Source organism: Bos taurus, chromosome 11, assembly GCF_002263795.3.
Source record: "Bos taurus isolate L1 Dominette 01449 registration number 42190680 breed Hereford chromosome 11, ARS-UCD2.0, whole genome shotgun sequence".
Lineage (NCBI taxonomy): Eukaryota > Metazoa > Chordata > Mammalia > Artiodactyla > Bovidae > Bos > Bos taurus.
In genome coordinates this window covers 2,835,393-2,857,568 of record NC_037338.1, presented here as the reverse complement: position 1 = coordinate 2,857,568, position 22,176 = coordinate 2,835,393, and the positions used below count along the sequence as shown (strand labels likewise).

General features: G+C 53.6%; 1 protein-coding gene across 6 annotated transcripts in view; it reads left to right on the top strand.

Moving 5' to 3' along the window:
• FAM178B (family with sequence similarity 178 member B) overlaps positions 1 to 22,176 on the top strand; it is a 107,540-nt gene that overhangs the window by 80,879 nt on the left and 4,485 nt on the right. For 5 of the 6 annotated variants that reach the window (XM_024999286.2, XM_024999285.2, XM_024999283.2 and 2 more), the window contains one exon: positions 6,950 to 7,075. In XM_024999286.2, coding sequence (XP_024855054.1) covers positions 6,950 to 7,075 — 126 coding nt within the window. Of the gene's footprint in view, positions 1 to 3,739; positions 5,036 to 6,949; positions 7,076 to 22,176 lie in introns of those variants that run through there. The other variant, XM_059891633.1, reaches the window with a different exon arrangement.

Genomic DNA, 22,176 nt, shown 5'->3' with positions numbered 1-22,176 from the left:
ATACTGGAGTGGGTTGCCATTTCCTCCTCCGAGGGATCTTCACAGCCCAGGGATCGAATCTCTGTCTTACTTGCTTGATAAACCTTAGCAATTGACTCACCGTGAAGGGCAGTTCAAGGGGTGAGAACGGGCTCACCAGAGGAGAAGGTCTGGGGTGAGTGCCCAGGCAGGGGCTTTCGGGGCATTGCTGGGCAGGAGGAGCCCCCAGGGCCTGGATGGGTTGCGTTTCTGTCTGAGGCTGCAGCCTAAGGCCCCAGGAGCAGAAGCGGGTGCTGGAGAACTGAATCTGAGGGACAGGACTTCTGTAGGTGGTTGGAACACACCAGCCCCAAGGCTTGCATCTTCCAGGAGAGTCTTAGGATCAAACTGCTTCTTTCTTGTTGCTCCTGTGAATCCTGAGAATATCCCAGAAACAGCAGGGTTTGGACTCCAGGCACCAGTGTGCTCCAGACACAGCTCAGGGTGTGGAAGACACAGCCCTGAACAGAGCTCAGTCCCTCCCTCCTAGAACTCTCCGGGAGACAGACACAGGCACCAGGACAGAAGCAAATCTTTGGCATTCCAGATGGTGCTAAGTGCTGTGGAGAAAAATAAAGCCTGATAAAGAGGAGAAGGGAGTGTTGGGAGAAGACGCTGCTTTATAGTAATGAACAGAGAAGGGGACATCTGAGCACAGACCTGAAGAAGTCACACAGGTTTCTTGGGGGGAAGACATTCCAGGCAGAGGGAACAGCATGTGTAAAGGCACTGGAGCAGACAAAGGCCTCTTAGATGAGAGAAAAGGCAAGGCCAGTGTGGCTGCAGCAGAGGGCTGAGAGTGGAGTAAGAGGCGTTGAGGCCAGAGGGGTAAGTGGGGACTCAGGAGAGAGCTGGACTTCCGTGCCAAAGTGGAGAGCTGCAGGAAGGTGTTGATAACAGGAGAGACATAACTTGATTCATAAAAATCTTTTACAATTACACTGGCTGCTGCATTGAGACTAGACTGTTAGGGGTAGGGTGCATGCATGCTGAGTCACTTCAGTCATGTCCAACTCCATGTCACTACATGGACTGTGGCCTACCAGGCTCTGTCCATGGAATTCTCCAGGCAAGAATACTGGAGTGAGTTGCCATGCTCTCCTACGGGGGATCTTCCGGACCCAGGGATCGAACCTGCATCTCTTTTGTCTCTTGAATTGGCAGGTGGGTTCTTTACCACTAGCGCCCCTAGGGTGGGGTAGAAAAAGACGGTTGCAGTAATCCTGGTAAGAGCTGTTGGCGATGTGGCCTGGGGAGATGGTGACGGAGGTGGTGAGCAGGTTAGGTTCTTGGCGCATTTCCCAAGTACAGCCAGCGGGAAGTAGAATGTAAGAGAAAGGAGACGTGGAGGGCTCCAGAACCTGTGCAACTGGCAGGATGGAGAAGCCCTTTACTAAGACAGGCAAGATATAGGCAGAACAGGTTTGGAGAGAAATCGGGAGTTTCTTTCTTATCCCAGGCCACCTCTTGCAACACCATAAGCCTCTTTTGTCAAGCCGTGCCTTCCAGTCTGGAGTTTGGAAAATATAGGCTTCAAACGGCTGAAATCAAGGGGGACAAAGAGTTGCATCTATTGTGGAAAGACCAGCTGCAGACCTGACCTGCTGTTCATCTGTTCACTCATTTAGCAAACACGTATTAAGCACACACAGTAGCCCCTGCTCTCCACGGGAGGTACGGTGCAGGCTGCTTGTGGGCGCCTGACTGAGCCAGGTCATAGTTGCAGCACGTGGACTCTTACTCGTGGCATATGGGATCTAGTTCCCTGACCTGGGATCAAACCCCACACCCCTTGTATTGAGAACCCCATCTTAGCCACTGGACCCCTAGGGAAGTCCCACAAATTATTTATTTCTGAAATTTTCCATTTAACATTTTCAGATCTTGGTTGACTACGGGTATCTGAAACCATGGAGAGTGAAACTTTGGATAAGGGGGCACAGCTGTGCCAGGCGCCATTGCTATACGAGGCTCTGGGAACACTGCAGGGACCACCCCTGCCCTCGTGGAGCTGACATCCTAGTAGGGACGGACAAGCAGATAATAATAAACATAGCAAACAAGTAAATGGCATCACATATCAGAAGGTGCTAGTTCACTTCAGCCCCTCAGTCGTGTCCGACTCTGCGACCCCATGGACTGCAGCACGCGAGGCTTCCCTGTCCATTACCAACTCCCACAGCTTACTCAAACTCATGTCAGTTGAGTCCGTGATGACATCCAACCATCTCATCCTCTGTTGTCCCCTTCTGCTCCCGCCTTCAGTCTTTCCCAGCTCAAGGTCTTTTCAAATGAGACACGTTTTTCGCATCAGGTGGTTCAAAGTATTGGAGTTTCAGCTTCAGCATCAGTCCTTCCGATGAATATTCAGGACTGATTTCCTTTGGGATAGACTGGTTGGACCTCCTTGCTGTCCAAGGGACTCTCAAGAGTCTTCTCCAACACCATAGTTCAAAAGCATCAATTCTTCGGTGCTCAGCTTTCTTTATAGTCCAACTCTCACATCTGTACATGACTACTGGAAAAACCATAGCTTTGACTAGATGGACCTTTGTTGGCAAAGTAATGTCTCTGCTTTTTAATATGCTGTCTAATATGTTGGTCATAACTTGTCTTCCAAGGAGCAAGCATCTTTTAATTTCTTGGCTGCAATCACCATCTGCAGTGATTTTGGAGCCCCCCAAAATAGTCTCTCACTGTTTCCATTGTTTCCCCATCTATTTGCCATGATGTTAGTTTTCTGAATGTTGAGTTTTAAGCCACCTTTTTCACTCTCCTCTTCCACTTTCATCAAGAGGCTCTTTAGTTCTTCTTCACTTTCTGCCATAAGGGTGGTATCATCTGCATATCTGACGTTATTGATATTTCTCCCGGCAGTCTTGATTCCAGCTTGTGCTTCATCCAGTCCAGCATTTCTCATGATGTACTCGGCATATAAGTTAAATAAGCAGGGTGACAATATAAAGCCTTGACGTACTCCTTTTCCTATTTGGAGCCAGTCTGTTGTTCCATGTCCAGTTCTAACTGTTGCTTCTTGACCTGCATACAGGTTTCTCAGGAGGCAGGTCAGGTAGTCTGGTATTCCCATCTCTTTCAGAATTTTCCACACTTTGTTGTGATCCACACAGTCAAAGGCTTTGGCATAGTCAATAAAGCAGAAATAGATGTTTTTCTGGAACTCTCTCATTTTTTCAGTGATTCAATGGATGTTGGCAATTTGATCTCTGATTCCTCTGCCTTTTCTAAATCTAGCTTGAACATCTGGAAGTTCATGGTTCACATACCGCTGAAGCCTGGCTTGAATAATTTTGAGCATCACATTGCTAGCATGTGAGATGCGTGCAACTGTGCGGTAGTTTGGGCATTCTTTGGCATTGCCTTTCTTTGGGATTGGAATGAAAACTGACCTTTTCCAGTCCTGTGGCCACTGCTGAGTTGTCCAAACTTGCTGGCATATTGAGTGCAGCGCTTTCAAAGCATCATCTTTTAGGATTTGAAAGAGCTCAACTGGAATTCCATCACCTCCACTAGCTTTGTAGTGATGCTTCCTAAGGCCCACTTGACTTCACACTCCAGGCTCTAGGTGAGTGATCACACCATCATGGTTATCTGAGTCATGAAGATCTTTTTTGTATAGTTCTTCTGTGTATTCTTGCCACCTCTTCTTAATATCTTCTGCTTCTGTTAGGTCCTTACCATTTCTGTCCTTTATTGTGCCCATCTTTGCATGAAATATTCCCTCAGTATCTCTAATTTTCTTGAAGAGATCTCTAGTCTTTCCCATTCGATTGTTTCTCTGTATTTGTTTGCATTGATGACTGAGGAAGGCTTTCTTATCTCTCCTTGCTGTTCTTTGGAACTCTGCATTCAAATGGGTATATCTTTCCTTTTCTCCTTTGCCTTTTGTTTCTCTTCTTTTCACAGCTATTTGTAAGGCCTCCTCAGACAACCCATTTTGCCTTTTTGCATTTCTTTTCTTGGGGATGATCTTGATCACTGCCTCCTGTCCAGTGTCAGAAGGTGCTAACTGCTTGGAAAACAAAAGTCATGCCGGAAGGGGATTAGCAAGTGCAGGTGCTGTGGGCCCGCAGGATAGACGGGAGGGGGAGGCGGCAGAAGGCTGGAAGAAGGTCGGGGCAGCCACGCAGTGTCGAGTCAGAAGGTCCACGCAGGGCACAGGCTCCGGGGAACAGTAGGGGCACTTTGGGCCTTGCAGACACTTTCATTACTGACTAGAGGATTTTTGCAGAAACTAGTTCTTGTGGCCTTAGTTTCTGATAAGTGAATATTGAAACTTTTGCAGCTCATAAAGGTCGGGTATCAACAGACATATGAATACGTCTCTGGTCAATAATATGTTCAGGTCCTGGCCTTCTCCACTGAGCTAACAGAAGTAGATGCTGGGGTCTGAGCACAGGAGTGACCGCTGTGTGGACAGTTGCCTGGCTGGGAACGGTCTGCTGCCTCTGGCCAGACGAACCGCTGAGGCCAGCGGAGGCCTGCCTTTTTGGGTGATAGTTTGCTTCTTGCCGGGGGATGTCTGTCCTGAAGGGCTGACTGTTTGCAGAGACAGCTCTCAGCAGTAGGGGTGGAGCGGGGATACGTGCTGGTCAGAGCCTGGCCCTGCCGGGGACCCACGCGGCCCAAATAAGTCCTCATCCCAGAGAAGGGTGTGTCTGCTGGAGAGGGAACGGCTGGGGCTGCCAGAGCTGGGAACAAAAGAGAATAAGCAATCAGAAGGCAGCAGCTTGCCATGCTGAGCAGAGTGAAGCTGTTTTCCTGGAGAGGAAAAACATGGGAGCAGCCAGCCCGCTGCCCTGTGGGCCCCTGCCTGCCCCCACCCTTGCCCAGGGTCCTGGCCGGGGTGGAGCTGCCCGCCGGAGGGCTGCTTCTGGGGCTGTGGGCTGCTAAGCTCGCCCTGTGCGTGCACAGCTGTGAGCCTGGAGCAGGCAGGACTGTTGTGGAAACTATCCACAGACTTGGAAGGCCTGAGCAAGGCAGCACAGCCCTGGTTTTGGTGAGAATCCAGATGGTGCCTGTCTTTGCCCAGAACCTCCCCGCTCTGTCTCCCTGCTGCCTGCTCTCCCTTTCTGCAGGGATCAGACGCTCAGCCAAGAAGCCCTGGCCGCCTTCCAGCAGCCAAGGGCCCCGGGCCTGACTCCTAGCCCTCACCCAGCCCAGCTGCTCCTGTGGGCTGCCTCAGCCCGTGACTGGCCGAGGTGCTGAGCAGGTGTCTGCGGCTGAGCTGGGGAGGAAGCCAGGTGTGCCGGACCGGGCTGTGATCAGGCGGGAGCTGGCCCAGGGCTTAGCCCTCGCCCTTTGGGCCAGCCCACACCTGCTACATCTGAAGAGATGGCGCCTTTGTGAACCTCCCTGGCCCCACACCTTCGTTCTGGGTCCTCCCTCCCCAGGGCTATAGGCAGCCTCAGAGGGGCCCAAGACTTGCCTGCCTTCTGGAGCCCCAGCCTTCAGTCAGCCCTGGGGCAGCTGGTTGTCCTTGCTGGGGCCCAGTCGAGACTGCCGAGACCCGGTGCAAGGGCTGGGCAGGCAGGGTAGCCTGCTGCAGACCCCTGACTTAGGAAGCTGCGTGTGCCCACGTTCACAGAGGGTGGGCGGTTTAGGTGCAGGGCAGGGCGGCTAGCAGGCCCAGTGTCATAATAACCAAAGGGCACCGTGTGGACCTCCTGGGGAATCCTATTCCAACAAAACAACTGCGTGCAGACATTGTTGAGACGATCAGAGAAACCTGAGCACAGGTGTGGGGTCGTGTAAGGAATGCTTGTTAGTTGTGTTGGGCAAGAAAATAATGTGATTACTTTACAAGGGGAAAAAAGTCCTTATCCTTTTCTGTTAGAAGATCTTTGTGGGTAAAATGATCTGAGGTTTAGATTTGCTTTTAAATTCTCTGGAAGGAAAAAGGTTGGAGGGGTTGGGGAGGATGTGATGAGTGCAGTCATCATTCACATTCAGACATGGGCTTGGGGGCAGTTCTCAGCCTCTTTTCTTTCAAGAGCATTGAAAGCCCTGTGTTGTTGTTGTTCGGGTTCTAAGTCACGTCTGACTCTTAGCGACCCCGTGGACTGCAGCACGCCAGGCCTCCCTGATCATCACCAACTCCCAGAGCTCACTCAAACTCATGTCCATCAAGTCGGTGATGCCATCCAGCCACCTCATCCTGCGTCGTCTTCTCTTGCTTTTGATCTTTCCCAGCAGCAGGGTGTTTTCCAGTCAGCCAGCTCTTTGCATCAGGAGGCCAGAGTACTGATGCTTCAGCACTAGTCCTTCCGATGAATATTGAGTTGATTTCCTATAGGGTTGACAACCCCCATAGTAACCAGTGGGCTTGAGCAGCAGCAGCTCAGAGTGGGAAGGTCTTGTCCGCCGGCGGCGGAGACCCTCTTTCTGGTCTTGTTTCTTCTAAACCGAGTGTCTGCTCAGTCCCGGGCTGTGGATTAAAGCGCTTGCGCGTCCTCCTTCACTTGTCTGAAGCAGCAGCCCCCAACCTTTTTGGCACCAGGAACCAGATTTGTGGAAGAAAGTTTTTCCATGGACTGGTTGAATTGGAGGGGCGGGGATTGGGGATGACTTGAACGCATTACATTTATTATGCACTTTATTTCTATTATTATTACATCAGCACCACCTCGGATCATCAGACATTAGATCCCAGAGGTTGGGGTCCCCTGGTCTCAAGGATGCTTGCCCTGGGCCAGTACCTATGAGCACGTGAGCCTCCTCCCCCAGGAAGAATGGGGGAGCTTGTCTCCACTCCACAGCTGGGGACAGGCTCCAAGAGGCCACAGGACTCCCAAGGGAGAGGAGCCAACGGTCTGGCTCCAGAGCCCATATTCCTGCCAGCCGGAGTATCCCCGCCACGCATTCCCGAAGCGCCCCAAGAACTCGTGAGTGACGCCCCCTTTCTCCTCCCCAGCTGTCCTCGCTCTGCCAGCTCCTGAGCCTCATGAGGCCATCATCCCTGAGGCGGTACCTGGGCCCTGAGACCGTGCTGCCTGGCCAGGAGCAACAGCCAAAAGCCAGTGCCCAGCTCGACCACAAGGTGAGCACCCAGCCCCTGCCCGCCTCCACCAGGGCGCCACCCCAGGGATGGCAGGGCTGTCCACACGTCACAGCCTCGGGAGCTTAAGGCTGCCATTCCCAAAACCCCTGCCGCACAGGACCACGCCCGACCAGCTGCTCCCACCCACCTCCACAGAGCATGTCCCTGGCACCCCTCACAGAGGTGGCGCGCTGTGGGCACAGGCACGCAGGCTTGTGGGGTTTGCTGCGTCCTTTGCAGCCTGGCGTGGCTTTGTTGGAGAGGACACAGGAACTGAATTGCTGGTGAGGGGAGTGGGGTGGGAAGGAGTGCCGTAGACAAGCAACACAGGGAACATTCTCACGCACGAAGCTGCCTGTTTCTGGCGATCAGAGCCGAGTCTAGCTCCCTGTTCCTATGCCTGTGGTCCTCACTAAGGCCGAGTCCTAAGCTTTCCCAGTTCTTCCGAAGTGGCTTCCCAGACCTCACTCAGCTTGCCTGAAAATTATACTTGGAGTAAGTCAGGAGCAACAAGGAGCCCCAGAGCCTGCAGGTCGTGGGGCTTGGAACGGTCAGGCCTGTGGCCTCTGGGGTGAATGTCAAGCCGGGGTGACTGTGTAGGGCCTTCAGGCTGGGATTCCCAAGCTGGGCTCCCTCAATGAGCACCCCCATCCCTCCATCCCTGGGGAATGGGGGATGAAGGATGCAGATAGGCATCTTCCTAATTTCGGAAGGTGGTTAATTCCTAAAGCTCTCCTGGAGGTTGGATGTTAACGATCAGGAGGCCAGCCTTTGGGCATCATTCTCAAAATCAGATAAGGAATTAATTACTTAATGAACACAAAGGAACTATTAAGAAGATGTGATCACCCCCAGGTGTACGTTCCTCTCCTGGAACATGGAGAGAAGGTTCTCAGCTGAGCCTGACGTGAGCACACTTATGAGGCTGCTGCCTCCCAGGAGAGCCTGTCTTCTTTCTTGTCCCTTTCCCCTGAATCTGGAGCCTGTTATGGAGACTGAGTCTGGTTGTTCAGGGATGAGGGGTGCGGGGCTCGAGAACATAGGTGGGGTCAGCCCATGGGGACGGTACGTCTGAGCAGAACACAAGTGGGCAGGCCCCAGGCCTGGGCTAGAGACGGGAAAAGTGACAGGAAGAAGGGAAGGTTGGGAAAGGAGAGTGGAGGCTTGTGTCTGGTCTGGCCAAGGCACGTTGGGGCCACCCCTGGGCCTCATCTGCCTCGCAGAGGTGGTGTCATTGCCTGGCCAGAGGGTGCCATTTGGCTCATTGCATTCCAGAGCCCGTTTGGTAGGAGATGTCCCTTCAAAAGCCTGGGAACAGAGGGGAGTAGCAGGCTCAGGGTATCCTTTTATTCTTGAGGATTGTTTTCATGCATGTAATTCCTGGTGGCTCAGACGGTAAATAATCTGCCTGCAATGCAAGAGACCTGGGTTCGACCCCTGGGTCAGGAAGATCCTCTGGAGAAGGGAACAGCTACCCACTCCAGTATTCTTGCCTGGAGAATCCCATGGACAGTAGAGCCTGGTGGGCTACAGTCCATGGGGTCGCAGAATGTTCGACACTACTGAGCATCTAACACACTCACGCATGTGAAGGATGCTGTGAAGTGTCCCCTTGGTCGGCTGCCATATTGAAAGGGGCAGGCATGTCTCGGCCAGGCGCCCCACACATGTAGGGTATGCTGCTCTAGGGAGGCCAAGGCAGCTCTTGCATGCCTGTGTTGCAGCGCGAGCCCATGGGATTGATCCTGGCCCAAGAGGTGGGGAGCCTACACCAGAGGAGGGGCAGGGCTGGTGGGGGGACACGGGGGTCTGCACAGCAATGTGAAGCATCCTGTTTCCCTGGGCCGGGGACTGTTCTGACTGGGAGGGGCTAGGTGGGGCAGGTAAGTAGACTCCCGCCACCCAGCCCCACTCCCCACTCAGCTGACTGACTCCTCATTAGGCCCCAGCGTGTTTCATCTTCAAAGGTGATCAGGCTGCTCACCAGCCAAAAGAAGCAGTGGCGTCATCCGCCCTGTTTTACAGGGAGTGGTGGTCGGGGCTCACTGAGCTTTTATCCGCAGAGCTCAAAGTGTCTGCCTTCTTTCTACCTGGGGTGCAGAGGGGAAACTAAGGCCAGAGTGAGGCTGGCCCAAGGCAACCCAGCCTGGAGAAAAGGGGGACAGGCCCTTCCCAGCGCTGGGCCCCATCCCCTGGGCTCCCACTCCCTTCTGTCTAGGAGATTTCCTGCCCAAGGCTGCCGGGTCACAGCCCTTCTCCAGCTGCGGATAAACACTTGTGCCAGCCTCCATCCCACCTCCCCCATCCTGTCTCTGCCTGGGGCCTTGGCCCAGCTCCTGCTTCCCCTGGGAAGCTGCTTCCCGAGAGGCTGGGTGCTCAGATGCCCATGGCATGACTCTCTCTCCTCTCGGGTTCCCTGGCTTTGCAGTTGTCCTTTGACTTGTCTGTCTCCCCGGCTAGACTGTGGGCACAGCTGCTGTCCCAGCGTCGCCTGCTGGGTTTGGCACTAGATGATGGAATGAGTGAAGAAGTGAATGAATGCAGTTGCAAGTCTCCCTGTCTAAACTCTCTTCTTCCACCCGCTCTGGGCCTCCCACCCCTCCACTGGAGAGCGCCCTGCCTCTGCATGCCCTCTGCCCTCAGACCAGCCTTTACCGGCAGGCCTCCTTGTCTTCTAATGTCCTCGTTTCATTAAGGCTACAAGGGTTGATGGCCTGGGCTTCTTCTGTGGGAGGCCCTTGACTTCAGAAGTGTCACCAGCTTATGAGAAAACCAATCACAGCCATTGTTTGTAATTATCAGCTAGTAAGATTCCTGCCTAGGGCTTCCCAGGTGGTTCAGTTGGGTAAAGAACCCACCTACCAATGCAGGAGACACAGGAGACATGAGTTTGATCCCTAGGCCGGGTAGCCCATAGAATAAAAAATGGCAACCCACTCCAGTATTTTTGCCTGGAGAATCCCATGGACAGAGGAGCCAGGCGGGCTACTGTCCATAGAGTCACAAAGAACTGGACACTACTGAGCGACTTAGCATGATCAGCAGTGTTGTGATCATTTCAGATGCACAGCGGAGTGGCTCACGCATACACACACATCTTTCCGTTCTTTCCGTTCTCCCCCAAACTCCCCTCGCATCCAGGCCGCCACATAACACTGAGCAGAGTGCCCTGTGCTGCACAGTAGGTCCTTGTTGGTTATCCGTTTTAAATATAGCAGTGTGTACGTGTCCATCCCTAAGTATCCCTTCCCCCGTCCTTCCCCACCGGCAACCATAAGGTCGCCAAGTCTGTGAGTCTGATTCTGTTTTGTAAGTTCATTTGTATCATCTCTCTGTAGATTCCACATATACGTGATGTCATACGATATTTAAAGTGCTTTTGGATAAAGAAGCTGCTCAGCCCCCTGGGTGCTTTTGGGGGGGGGGCGGGGCGGGGCTGGGCTTGCCTGGTTTGAGAAGGCAGGGTCTCCCAGAGAAGGATCACTGTGGTCAAAGTGATGATCTGGGGACCTGCATGGGCCGGGGCCCTGCGGGTCTGCAGGTGGGAGCGGGTGTCTCAGTGCACGTGTGTGCTCTGGGAGTTGGCCTCCAGGTGCTTCCCTCTGGTCCATGGGCACCAGGTCAGCAAGCAGCCTCCATGTGTGTCAGGCTGTCCTTTCGGCTCCTGTGCAGACAGACTTCATGTAACTGGACTCAGAGCAACCAGCTCAGCCATACAGCTTGGAACCAAGGGTTTCCTGGGGGCTTTCTGTTTTCTTGTAGCTGACATGTGTAAACCATATTTGGCCAGACTGACTTACTCACTTTTATCCAGATGACTGATGCTTTGGTCATGTTAAACTCCCCTACGTGTGATGTTCCTATTGATGGCATTCTCCTGCCCTTTCTGGCTTCTCCCCAGGGCTATCTTCTTCACCGATGCTACCATGAAGGAATCTGGGGTTCTGTTTTCCCCCTAGGGATTTGGAAAGTCTATAGAACCAAGAGGGCTTCCCAGGTGGCACTAGTGGTAAAGAAGCCACCTGCCAGTGCAGGAGGTGTAAGAGACGCAGGTTCGATCCCCAAGCAGAGAAGATCCCCTGGAGGAGGGCGTGGCAGCCCACTCCAGGATTCTTGCCTGAGAATCCCATGGGCAGAGGAGCCTGGTGGGCTGCAGTCCACAGGGGTGTACAGTTGGACACAAGTGAGGTGACTTAGCACACACCACATGTAGAACCAGGATCTTTATGGTAGGGTGGAGGTTTACCCCTCGGTTTGGTTGAACTTGGAGACTTCGAGAAGTTAACTATCTCTCGTTGTGTAGAAAGAAGACCAAAGGCCATGGAGCCAGGTGTCCCAAGGCTGGGGCTGTGTGGAGCCAGTCCCGTCTCCTCTGCCTCCAGGCTGCATCCTCCTCATGGTCTGACAGTGTCCTCACGGGACAGACAGCCTAGGACCCACTGGAGGTTCTGCCTCTGTGGTGGTCCCTGTCCTCCAGGGCCCAGCTGCAAGAAGCCACCCCACCCAAACTGAGCCTGGCAGTTGCAGGAGCCCCCATCAGCGTCCTCACCGGGCACGGGGCCTTTGGCCCGTATCTGTGCTCATGAGGCTTTGGGACGGCTTGTTTATAGGAAGTGCATTCATGGAGAGGTGAAGGGGCGGGGTGTGCTCTGAGGTCGGGTAAAGCTCTGGGGTGAACCCCACCCGACTGCATGGATTCCTTTGAACTCACTGCTGGGATTTCTGCACCTCTGCGTATCTCTGCACATCTTCTGCAAAGGGCACGGGCCTGCCACACATGCGTGTGCACATATGTCTTGTGTATGCGTGCGCGGGTGTGTGTGTGTGTCCTGTGCATCCCCTGTGTGTATATCTTCATGGTGTGCCCAGGTGTTCATGGAGTTGACAGACAAGTTATACCGCTTTTGCTCCTGTGCCGGCTTGTCCCTGTGTCGGGTGACCCTGCCAAGAGCGGCCTTAAGTGACTGGGGTGTGGTTGGGGAGTTTGGAGAGAGGAAGGGAGGGTGCCGCTGCCCTCGGGCTCTCCAAGCCGCCTCTGCACCCTACATTCTCGCGCAGGCAGGCAGCACCAGCAAGGGGACGAGGAGTCTCTCAGGCTTGGCTGGGGCACAGGCATCTAGCCCCGTGTCACCTAGAAGGGCAGGTGGAGGGGGAAGCCCTCCCTCTCCCTCCCCTCTCTGCCTCCCCCTGCACTTTCTGCCCCTTGCCCTGCACCACAGGGAGAGCTGTGCCCACAGGGCTGGGGACCTTGGTCAGGCCAAGAGGAGGAGGGTTGGGAAGAACTGGCTGGTTTTGAAGAATGGGTTGTGGCTATTCTGGACTCCTGAATCCCTTCCCTGGCTAGTCTGTTGTGGGTTCCTCCTCACTTCCTCCAAAACGAGGAACATCTGACATCTTTTGAAATAAATTTCGAAGAGGTGGCCTCTGGGCAGCTGACCCTAAGGGGAGGCCTGTGCCCCAGCCACACGTCACAGCCACCTGAGTGGCTGCAGGCCTCTTCAGAGCGGGTACCTCTGAGCATCTGAAGGCACAGGGGGCCAGGGCTGAGACCAACTTTGAATTCCAACTCCCAGGAATTCTGGCTTCTTTGCAAGTGTGTGAGCCGGGCTTCAAGTGATGTTATTGAGCTGGGAGGAGAGGCGTGGATTCTGCAGGCAGCTGTTGCTAAGCCCAGCCAGCTGGCCTCCTCGGCAGCTTCTGGGCCTGCTGTCTGCCCTGCCCCACCCTGGGCTCAGTTCTCCTGAGGACCCTTCAAGGGTCCCTCCTTAAGCTCAGTCCTCATCCCAGGCGGGTGACTCATCGGCTTCTGACCTAACAGCCCACTTCCATCTCTTCCTCCTTCATGTCCTCCTGGACAACTCTGTGATCGTCTTCCTCCTATTCTTTCTTAGGAAAAAGTGAACCTGAGCGCCTGTCACATCACATTCAAACCCCACCATCCAAGGGCTTTGTCAGCTCACCCTGCTCCATCCATGCAGTTCTTCTCTTGTGAATCAAACCACTCCACTTGATTCCGAGCAATGGGCGCCCTTCCCAGAAGCCTGCTGCTCTTCGGCCTTTGTCTGTGCTCCTGCTGGTCCTCCTTCCTGGTGATGCCTGGCCCGTCTCTTCTGTCCTTGGTGATCATTGCAGTCTGTTTATTCAGCCCTTGGTTTGTCCGCCCATTTCTTCACACGCCTGAACAGAGTCGCCTTTGAGGGCAGGGGCTAGGGTCTAATGCGCTCACTAAAATGCCTGCCCTGAGCAGGTACAGTCTGGTGAGGAACCCTTCCCCATCTCTGTATACCCAGCCCCACCCACCAGTCTCGAGAAGGCCAGTGGAGGGGAGCAGGGCCGGCTTGCAGGATCTTAGTTCCCTAACCAAGGAGCAAACCCAGGGCCCAGCAGTGAGAGCACACTCTTCGCGACCCCACGGACTGTAGCACGCCAGGCTTCCCTGTTCCTCACCATTTCCTGGAGTTTGCCCAAATTCATGTCTATTAAATCAGTGACAACATCCAACCATCTCATCTTCTGTTGCCCTCTTCTTCTTCTGCCTCAGTCTTTCCCAGCATCAGGGTTTTTTCCAATAAATCAGCTGTTCTCATCAGGTGGCCAAAGTATTAGAGCTTTAGCTTCAGCATCAGTCCTTCCAAAGAGTATTCAGGATTGATTTCCTTCAAGATGGACTGGTTTGATCTCCTTGCAGTCCAAGGGACTCTCAAGAGTCTTCTCCAACACCACAGTTCAAAAGCATCAATTCTTCAGTGCTCAGCCTTCTTTATTGTCCAGCTCTCATATCCATACATGACTACTGCAAAGATCATAGCCTTGACTATACAGACCTTTGTCGGCAAAGTGATGTCTCTGCTTTTTAACACACTGTCTGGGTTTGTCATAACTTTCCTGCCAAGAAGCAGTCGTCTTCTAATTTGATGGCTGCAGTCACCTTCCACAGTCATTTTAGAGCCGAAGCAGAAGAAACCTGTCACTGCTTCCACCTTTTTCCCTTCTGTTTGCCATGAAGTAATGGGGTCGAATGCCATGATCTTAGTTGTTTTAATATAGAGTTTTAAGCCGACGCCCTAGCCAGGGAGAAGAAAGAGCTTCTGTGCTAGATCCTAACAGAGTCCCACAGTTGAGTGTGGTTGGCTTGGCTTGAGTCGTGTGCTCACCTCTCAGCCAGTCACATAGCCAGGCATACAGTGATTGGCAGGCCTAGACTACTGGGCTTCACCTGGAGTCAGGGCTGAAGTCCCCACTATGGGGCACCTTGGCCTGGGTGTTGGGGACAGGAGGCTGGGACTTGACAGAAGGAGGGGATGGGATCCTGGGCACTGGGAAACCTGAGTGTCCACAGCATCCCTCTGGTCTTCAGAGCCCCATTTGGGAAATGTAAGGAGGGAAGTGCTTCCCAACAACTCAGTGAGTAAGAAAGATAAGAAAGAGAAAGCAGGAAGCCACTGCTCCAAGGGGCCTCTCCTCTCCTGGAGGAGGCCTTTACCCGCACCCCGGCTAGTTTCAGGGGCTCCCTGCAGTGCACCCATGCACTGGTGTGCTCGCGCACACCCAGACATAGATTCCCAGACAGAGGCACTGAGAATCCCATCCCTCTCAGGGCAGCCGGCAGAGCAGGGCCTCGGTTCCAGATCCCCCTGGGGTCAGGGTCTCTGTCCCAACCAAGAAGCAGAAAGGGCTGTCAGTCCCTGCCTGTCATCTCCCCTGACCCCATGGCCAGCAGGAAGCCAGAAAGGAAGAGTAGGCTGGGTGGGAGCGCGCTCACAAGGGTTTGCCTACAGCCCCTTGGTTCCTCCCACCCGTGGACATTGGATGGGGCAGATGTTCCCAGATAACCCCCTGCAGCAGATCCACAGGAACAAAAATCCCTCAGCCTTCCTGCTTTTGCCTCAGCTTATCTCTTTCACAGGGCTTCCCTGGTGGCTCAGACAGTAAGGAATCCGCCTGCAACGCGGAAGACCCAGCTTCAGTCCCCAGGTCGGGAAGATCCCCTGGAGAAGGGAACAACTACCCACTCCAGTATTCTTGCCTGGAGAATCCCATGGACAGAGGAGCCTGGCAGGCTACACTCCATAGGGTCTCAAAGAGTCGGACACGACTGAGCGTCTAACACACTCATCTCCTTCCCACCTGGCCCCACCAAGGCACCCAGTTCCTTCCGTATCTCACTGCTGAGCCCAGGGACCAGGGCCACTCCAGGTCCAATTCCAAGTTCAGGATACAGCTGAAAAAGAATCCCTCCGTCCCTTTCCAGTGAGCTCAGGGTCTCAGGTCTGTGAACGCACTTCCTGTGGACAGCTAAAAGAGCAGGTGAGGGGCTCATCTTCTGAGGAATCTGTAGAGGGGGACCCAGGCTGGGCCCCGGGGTCCTCTCACAGCCTCAACAGAGACGTCATATCACATCTCTCCGCCCAGCTGGGGCTTTGAGAGCAGCTGTCTAGGAGGTGGCCTTTCCTGGCGGCTGAGCCAGAAGTCCTGGTCCCACTGGAGGCTGCCAGCCCATCTCCCATCACCCTGTCGGCCTCATCCTGCTCCTTGTTTAGGGCTCCGCCCACGCCCTTGCCTAAAGAGGCGCTTTCATTTACAGCATTGAGTGTCTGGCCTCGCAGGCCCCCGGGCTGAGTCTGGCAGGCCTGCGGCTGTGACGTCTATTCTCTGGCCTCTGTGGCCTGGGCTCTCAGGGACCCTGGGCTGGGAAGAGGTGCTGTGTCATCATGTCATTTCCTGGTGATGGTGCGTGCGTCCCTGTCATTTCCTTCTCTCTGGGACTTGTGACCAGTGACCTGCCCTGGTCAGTCACTTTCAAACTCGGCTTTCGTTTGGGCACCACCCTCCACTTGCTGCTTCTGGGGCTTACTGAAGCCAAGGTCAGAGAGTGTGATGTTGGAGCAGGAGCAGCCTGAGCAAGAAGAATAAATCATGCAGTTAACTTGTGGGATGGAAGAAGATAGGAAGAAATAGCATCCTAGAGGTGTTGGAAGGTACCACTTTCCAGGACAGGTCCAGAAGCAGCTTGCCCAGGGAAGTGCATCCCCTCTTATCTGTCTGTCACCACGCTGAGGCTCTTGGCCTGGGACCCCGCACGTACCCTACCTCAGGACTGTTGTTTAGTTGCTAAGTCATGTCCGACTCTTTGCGACCTGGTGGACTATAGCCCTTCAGGCTCCTCTGTCCATGGGATTTTCCAAGCAACAGTACTGGAGTGGGGTGCCATTTTCTCCTCTAGTTGTTGTTTAGCAGGGGATCTTCCCAACCCAGGGATCAAACCCCCTTCTCCTGTGTCTCCTGCATTGGCAGGCAGATTCTTTACCTGATGAGCCCCTGGGGTCGCTCAGTTGTGTCCAGTCTTTGCAAGCCCATGGACTGTAGCCTGCCAGGCCCCTCTGTCCATGGGATTTCCTAGGCAAGAATACTGGAGTGGGTTGCCATTTCCTCCTCCAGGGGATCTTCCTGACCCAAGGATCAAACTCACATCTCCTGCACTCCAGGTAGATTCTTTACCACTGAGCCACCGGGGAGGCCCACTTCAGGATTATTCATGACTAGTTATTTTTGTTGTTATTTGCCTCTCCTGGGGCTCTGGCCTGCAGCCCCCAGGGTTAAATCTGTTAGGAAACATTCACAGCTCGTCCAGCTTAAGGGAGCATGTACGCACATCGGTTTCACTCCAATTCCTTACTGGAGGTAGTCATGCAGTCAGGGGACCTCTCTAAGCTCAGCTTCCACATCTACTGTGGCCTCTGTGGGAGTGTGCTGGGTCAGGGTACTGTGCAGTGGGGCTATAGGGCTCAGTTTGACAAATGGAGAAAGCAAGGAAGAGAATTCATTAGGACCCAGCTCTAGCCTTGGGCTTGAAATGGTTCAGTCTTTCCCAGACTTCACTGGTACTAGAACCAACCTTCAGCATGTGTGTGTCTCTGTCACGCGAGTGTATGTTCTATCTTCTATAGATGTCACGCGAGTGTATGTTCCTCGGTTCTTTGTCTTGTCACAACAAAGATTTGGAGCAACGGACATTAAAGCCCTCGGCACATCACAGCTCTCGGGTCTTGGACAAACCGTGTTACAGCTCTTAGGCAAATTAGTGTTACAGCTCCATTTTATTTAGAAGATAGCAGGAGAATCCAAGACTCGAAGAGAAGAGAGTGGAGGAGTGCGTGGGGAGGGAGAAAGAGAGAGAGCGCGCACGCATGCACGCGGGAGAGAGAGTCCGTGAGAAAGCGCTTTGGCTCCTCCTTTTATAAGTTTTTTCCTCCACCTGGGCCTGCCCTATGCAAATTCGGCTTAGCCAGGAGTGCTGTTTGTTCTGTTTGTTCTGCCTGAAGTCTTCACTCTGGTCCTCGGACCTTCCTTGTCTTTTTTAGCCACGGCCATTTTGGACTCCTTTTCCCTATTCTACCTACCTAACATCTCCAAGGGATCAAACCCCCCGAGGGGACCCACAGGTGGTAGCGATGGGACCTATGGCACAGGTGTTCCAAATGGGGCTGAGAGCAGAGTGGACTGTGGCCCCAGGACAGCCTCTCTCCCAGAGCCTGTGAGCATGGAGCAGCGAGCCCAGGGGAGCTGCTCTGGGGTCCTGGCACCCCAGGCAGGGGCCCGGGCAGCAGTCGGCTTTGAAGGCCAGCTTGCTGAACCATGCCTGTGCATCGTGTGCTCCTGGGCCCCGGCAGACTGGCTAGAAGGTCCTTTGAGTCAGTCTGTCCTTCCCAGCGGGTGTTCGTTGGTCAGCCTGAGTTTTCCCACCTCCCACCCCCCACAGCAGCCACCCCAGAGCCTGGCTGGATTGCTCCTGAAGGATCCTCCAACCAAGGGCAAGGTCTCCCATACCCCACCCTCACCCGGGCCCCAGGCTGGCAGCGTCTGGGGAGGGGGCTGGGTTCAAAGGGTTACCTCGGGTGATCCTAGGCTCTTGGTCAGATCCGAGGTGGGAGAAACTGCACAGTTCTCGAGGCTCCCTGGGACATCCTCTCCCTCCCCCTCTCTGCCCTTTCTTAGGGTAAATAACGCACAGCCAGCTCCCTTGGCATTAGCTAGAGGGGAATTTTCTAAAGCATGAATTTCCTGGGAAACGTCCACCCTTTCTCCCTTCGTCTTATGACGAAAGCTCTACAAACGGAGACTTGGCCAGCAGTTCCCGGGTTGGAACTAGCTGGACCAGAAAAGGAGGCAGTGGCCTTCCCCTCCCCCAGCCCCTCACGGTGACAAGCCCTGCGGGCCTGTCTCCTATCTCTCTGCCTTGTCATCCTTCCCCAGGGGGAGGACAGGGCGGCCTCCAGGCTCTGGAGCCGGGAAGGAGGCATCCAGCACAGCTCTTCTCAGAAAAGCCCGCCCACCAGACCCAGAAGATGGAAGCCGCAGGCTCCGCTGGCCGCGGTGGAAAGGGACCGTCCTTTCTTGTCAGCATTGGGTTCAGGCACGTCCCGTGTCTCAGACTCTGCCTCTCCCCAAGTTGTTGACTGAGGTTTCCAGGCCCTGTTTCCCATGGGGGCTTCTCAGCCTCCACTCACGGCCAGTCTGGAGGGACTGGGTGGCTTGAGCTGTGGAGCTGGGGAGGGGCCCATTCTACAGACAAGATGTCCAGGCTTGGAGGGACACGAACCCCTACCAGGGGCATGCCCCCCGCACTGCTGGGTGACCCTGAAGCCACGCCGACCCCTATCCCCACATACACAAACACACCTGCCCTTGAGGACCTGGGCTTCCCAGGTGGCTCAGGGCTAAAGAACACGCCTGCTAACCCAGGAAACTCAGGTTTGGTCCCTGGATCTGGGAAGACCCCCTGCAGAAGGAAGTGGCAACCCACTCCAGTGTTCTTGACTGGAGAATCCCAAGGAGAGAGGAGCTGGCGGGCTACAGTCCGCAGGGTCGCAAACAGTCAGGCACAACTGAGCGATGAAACAACAACAAACAAAGGGAGCGCGGGCTGGAGGAAGGGCCACCAAGCGCTTGCGGCCCTGGCCTGCCAAGGCTTGGCCTCTGCCCAGCTTCCCTTCCCTACGTCTCTGTGGTGCCAGCAGGACAGGATGGGGCTTGCTGAGTTCAGGAATTGGTCACAGCTCAAACGGAGCAGGAAACGCAGCCCTCACACCTGGCTGTTCACTGTCTCCTGCCCAACCCGAACCACCCCATCTCCCCGGAGGGCCTCCCGGAGCCCCCTCTGCGCTCACATTCTGACCTTCACAGAAACAGGGCTGGGGAGAGGAGCCTGGGGGAGGCTGGGGGTTCAGGAGAATCCTGGCAGGCCCCCAGTGCCCTGGTCTGTCCCTGTGTCTGAACCAGAGGACACACACTGCCTTACCTCTCCCCGTCCCCTCAAAGCAGAGACCGCGGGTCTAGGGGGTATGAGTGGAGGAATGGTCTACGCGACTCTGCTGCTAACAAAGTCCTTTTTTCTAGAGTGTTCAGCCTCTCAGTCACGTCTGACTCTTTGTAACCCTATGGACTGTAGCCCACCAGGCTCTTCTGTCCATGGGATTCTCTAGGCAAGATTTCTGGAGTGGGTTGCCATGCCCTGCCCAGGGATTGAACCCAGGGATCGAATCCTGGTCTCCAACATTGCAGACAGATTCTTTACTGTCTGAGCTATCAGGGAAGCCCCCTTTTTCCTAAAGCACCACTGTCAAGACTGCTGTCTGGGTCCTGATTTCTGACCACAGGTGGTACCTTATTCCCTTCAATCAGAGCAGTCTTTCCTAAAGGGCCTCCGCTCACTTAGGCCCACCTGCAGGGGTCACCCTCACATGCTCCCAGTCATCCTTCCAGGTAGGTGTTGTCCTTTGGAAAATCAACTTATAAAAGGTGATTTAAAGGGCTTTTCTTCAGAATTACTTATTCCTTCTTGCTGTTCCCACACCTTAGTTCAGTTCAGTCACTCAGTCTTGTCCAACTCTTTGCGACCCCATGGACTGCAGCATGCCAGGCTTCCCTGTCCATCACCAACTCCCAGAGCTTACTCAAACTCATGTCCATCCAACCATCTCATCCTCTGTTGTCCCCTTCTCCTCCCACCTTCGATCTTTCCCAGCATCTGGGTCTTTTCTAGTAAGTCAGTTCTTTGCATCAGGTGGCCAAAGTATTGGAGTTTCAGCTTCAGCATCAGTCCTTCCAGTGAACACCCAGGACTGATCTCCTTTAGGATGGACTGGTTGGATCTCCTTGCAGTCCAAGGAACTCTCAAGAGTCTTCTCCAACACCACAGTTCAAAAGCATCAATTCTTCAGCGCTCAGCTTTCTTCACAGTCCAACTCTCACATCCATACATGACTACTGGAAAAACCATAGCCTTGATTAGACGGACCTTTGTTGGCAAAGTAATGTCTCTGTTTTTTAATATGCTGTCTAGAGTGTTCATAGCTTTCCTTCCAAGGAGCAAGCGTCTTTTAATTTCATGGCTGCAGTCACCATCTGCAGTGATTTTGGAACCGAAAAAATAAGGACTCTCACTGTTTGCATTGTTGCCCCGTGTATTTGCCATGAAGTGATTGGACCAGATGCCATGATGTTAGTTTTCTGAATGTTGAGTTTTAAGCCAACTTTTTCACTCTTCTCTTTCACTTTCATCAAGAGACTCTTTAGTTCTTTGCTTTCTGCCATAAGGGTGGTGTCATCTGCATATTTGAGGTTATATTCCAGCTTGTGCTTCATTCAGCATTTCTCATGATGTACTCTGCATATAAGTTAAATAAGCAGGGTGACAATAAAGGCAAAGGAGAAAAGGAAAGATGTAAGCATCTGAATGCAGAGTTCCAAAGAATAGCGAGGAGAGATAAGAAAGCCTTCCTCAGCGATCAACGCAAAGAAATAGAGGAAAACAATTGAATGGGAAAGTCTAGAGATCTCTTCAAGAAAATTAGAGATACCAAGGGAACATTTCATGCAAAGATGGACACAATAAAGGACAGAAATGGTATGGACCTAACAGAAGCAGAAGATATTAAGAAGGGATGGCAAGAATACACAGAAGAAATATACAAAAAAGATCTTCATGACCCAGATAATCACGATGATGTGATCACTCACATCACTAGAGCCAGACATCCTGGAATGGGAAGTCAAGTGAGCCTTAGGAAACATCACTACGAATAAAGCTAGTGGAGGTGATGGAATTCCAGTTGAGCTATTTCAAATCCTAAAAGATGATGCTGTGAAAGTGCTGCACTCAATATGCCAGCAAATTTGGACAACTCAGCAGTGGCCACAGGACTGGAAAAGGTCAGCTTTCCTTCCAATCCCTCACCTCCCCCTGCCAAAAAAAAGCCCCATATTCAGGATCGTATTCCTGGGATTTTCCCTCCAGATTCAATGATGGGAATCGGCATAAGAATGAAATTGTGAAACCTGTTTTTTTTTTTTTTTTCTCAGTAATTCCCCACTGCACAGACTTCCCTCCAGGGCTGTTTTCAGATCCCAGGCCCACCCTCACCACGCCTCCCAGCCAGGAAGATAGTTCTGAGAGGAGTTGGGGGTCAGGGGCCAGGGGAAGGCGGGCCAGAGCCTCCACCTGAGCCAGTGGTCCAGCTGGCATGTCACCTGTAAACAAGTAAATGTTTACAAGCCTCAGGTTCTCTCTGCCCTCTGCCACACTCCCAAGCTTGCCCCTCCCAGCCACCCTCCCTGCAGTCATTGCCCCTGGATGTTTTCCTTGGCGTCCCCCCTTCTCAGCTTCTCCCTCCACTTGCTCAAAGCCCCTCTCCAAGACCAGCCTCGGGCTCGGTGCTTTCCAAGGTCTCCGCCCTCTGCCCCGCCCCACACCCACCCCAGACCGAACTGGACATGGTCAGTTATAATTGGCATTGTCTCCTTTAAAATTAATGTAAAATTTTTTTCATTATATTCTGATTATATGAGGAAAGCACACACAGTGTAAAGAAATAATCTTAAAAAAAAAGATGAAGGAGGAGCTGTAATTCTTCTCAGAGTGGTGGTTCCACTTGGGTGGATTCTATCCCAACAGATTCTAGTGTCTGCTTTCCCCACGTGCCCCCTAACCCCCTCTGTCCCCCACTGCGTGGTCTCCCTACTCCAGAGCAGCTCTGAGTGGCCTCCATTGCCCGCTGTCTGACCCCTCTGCCGCCAGCCAGCTGTTTCCAGGGTGCCCCTCC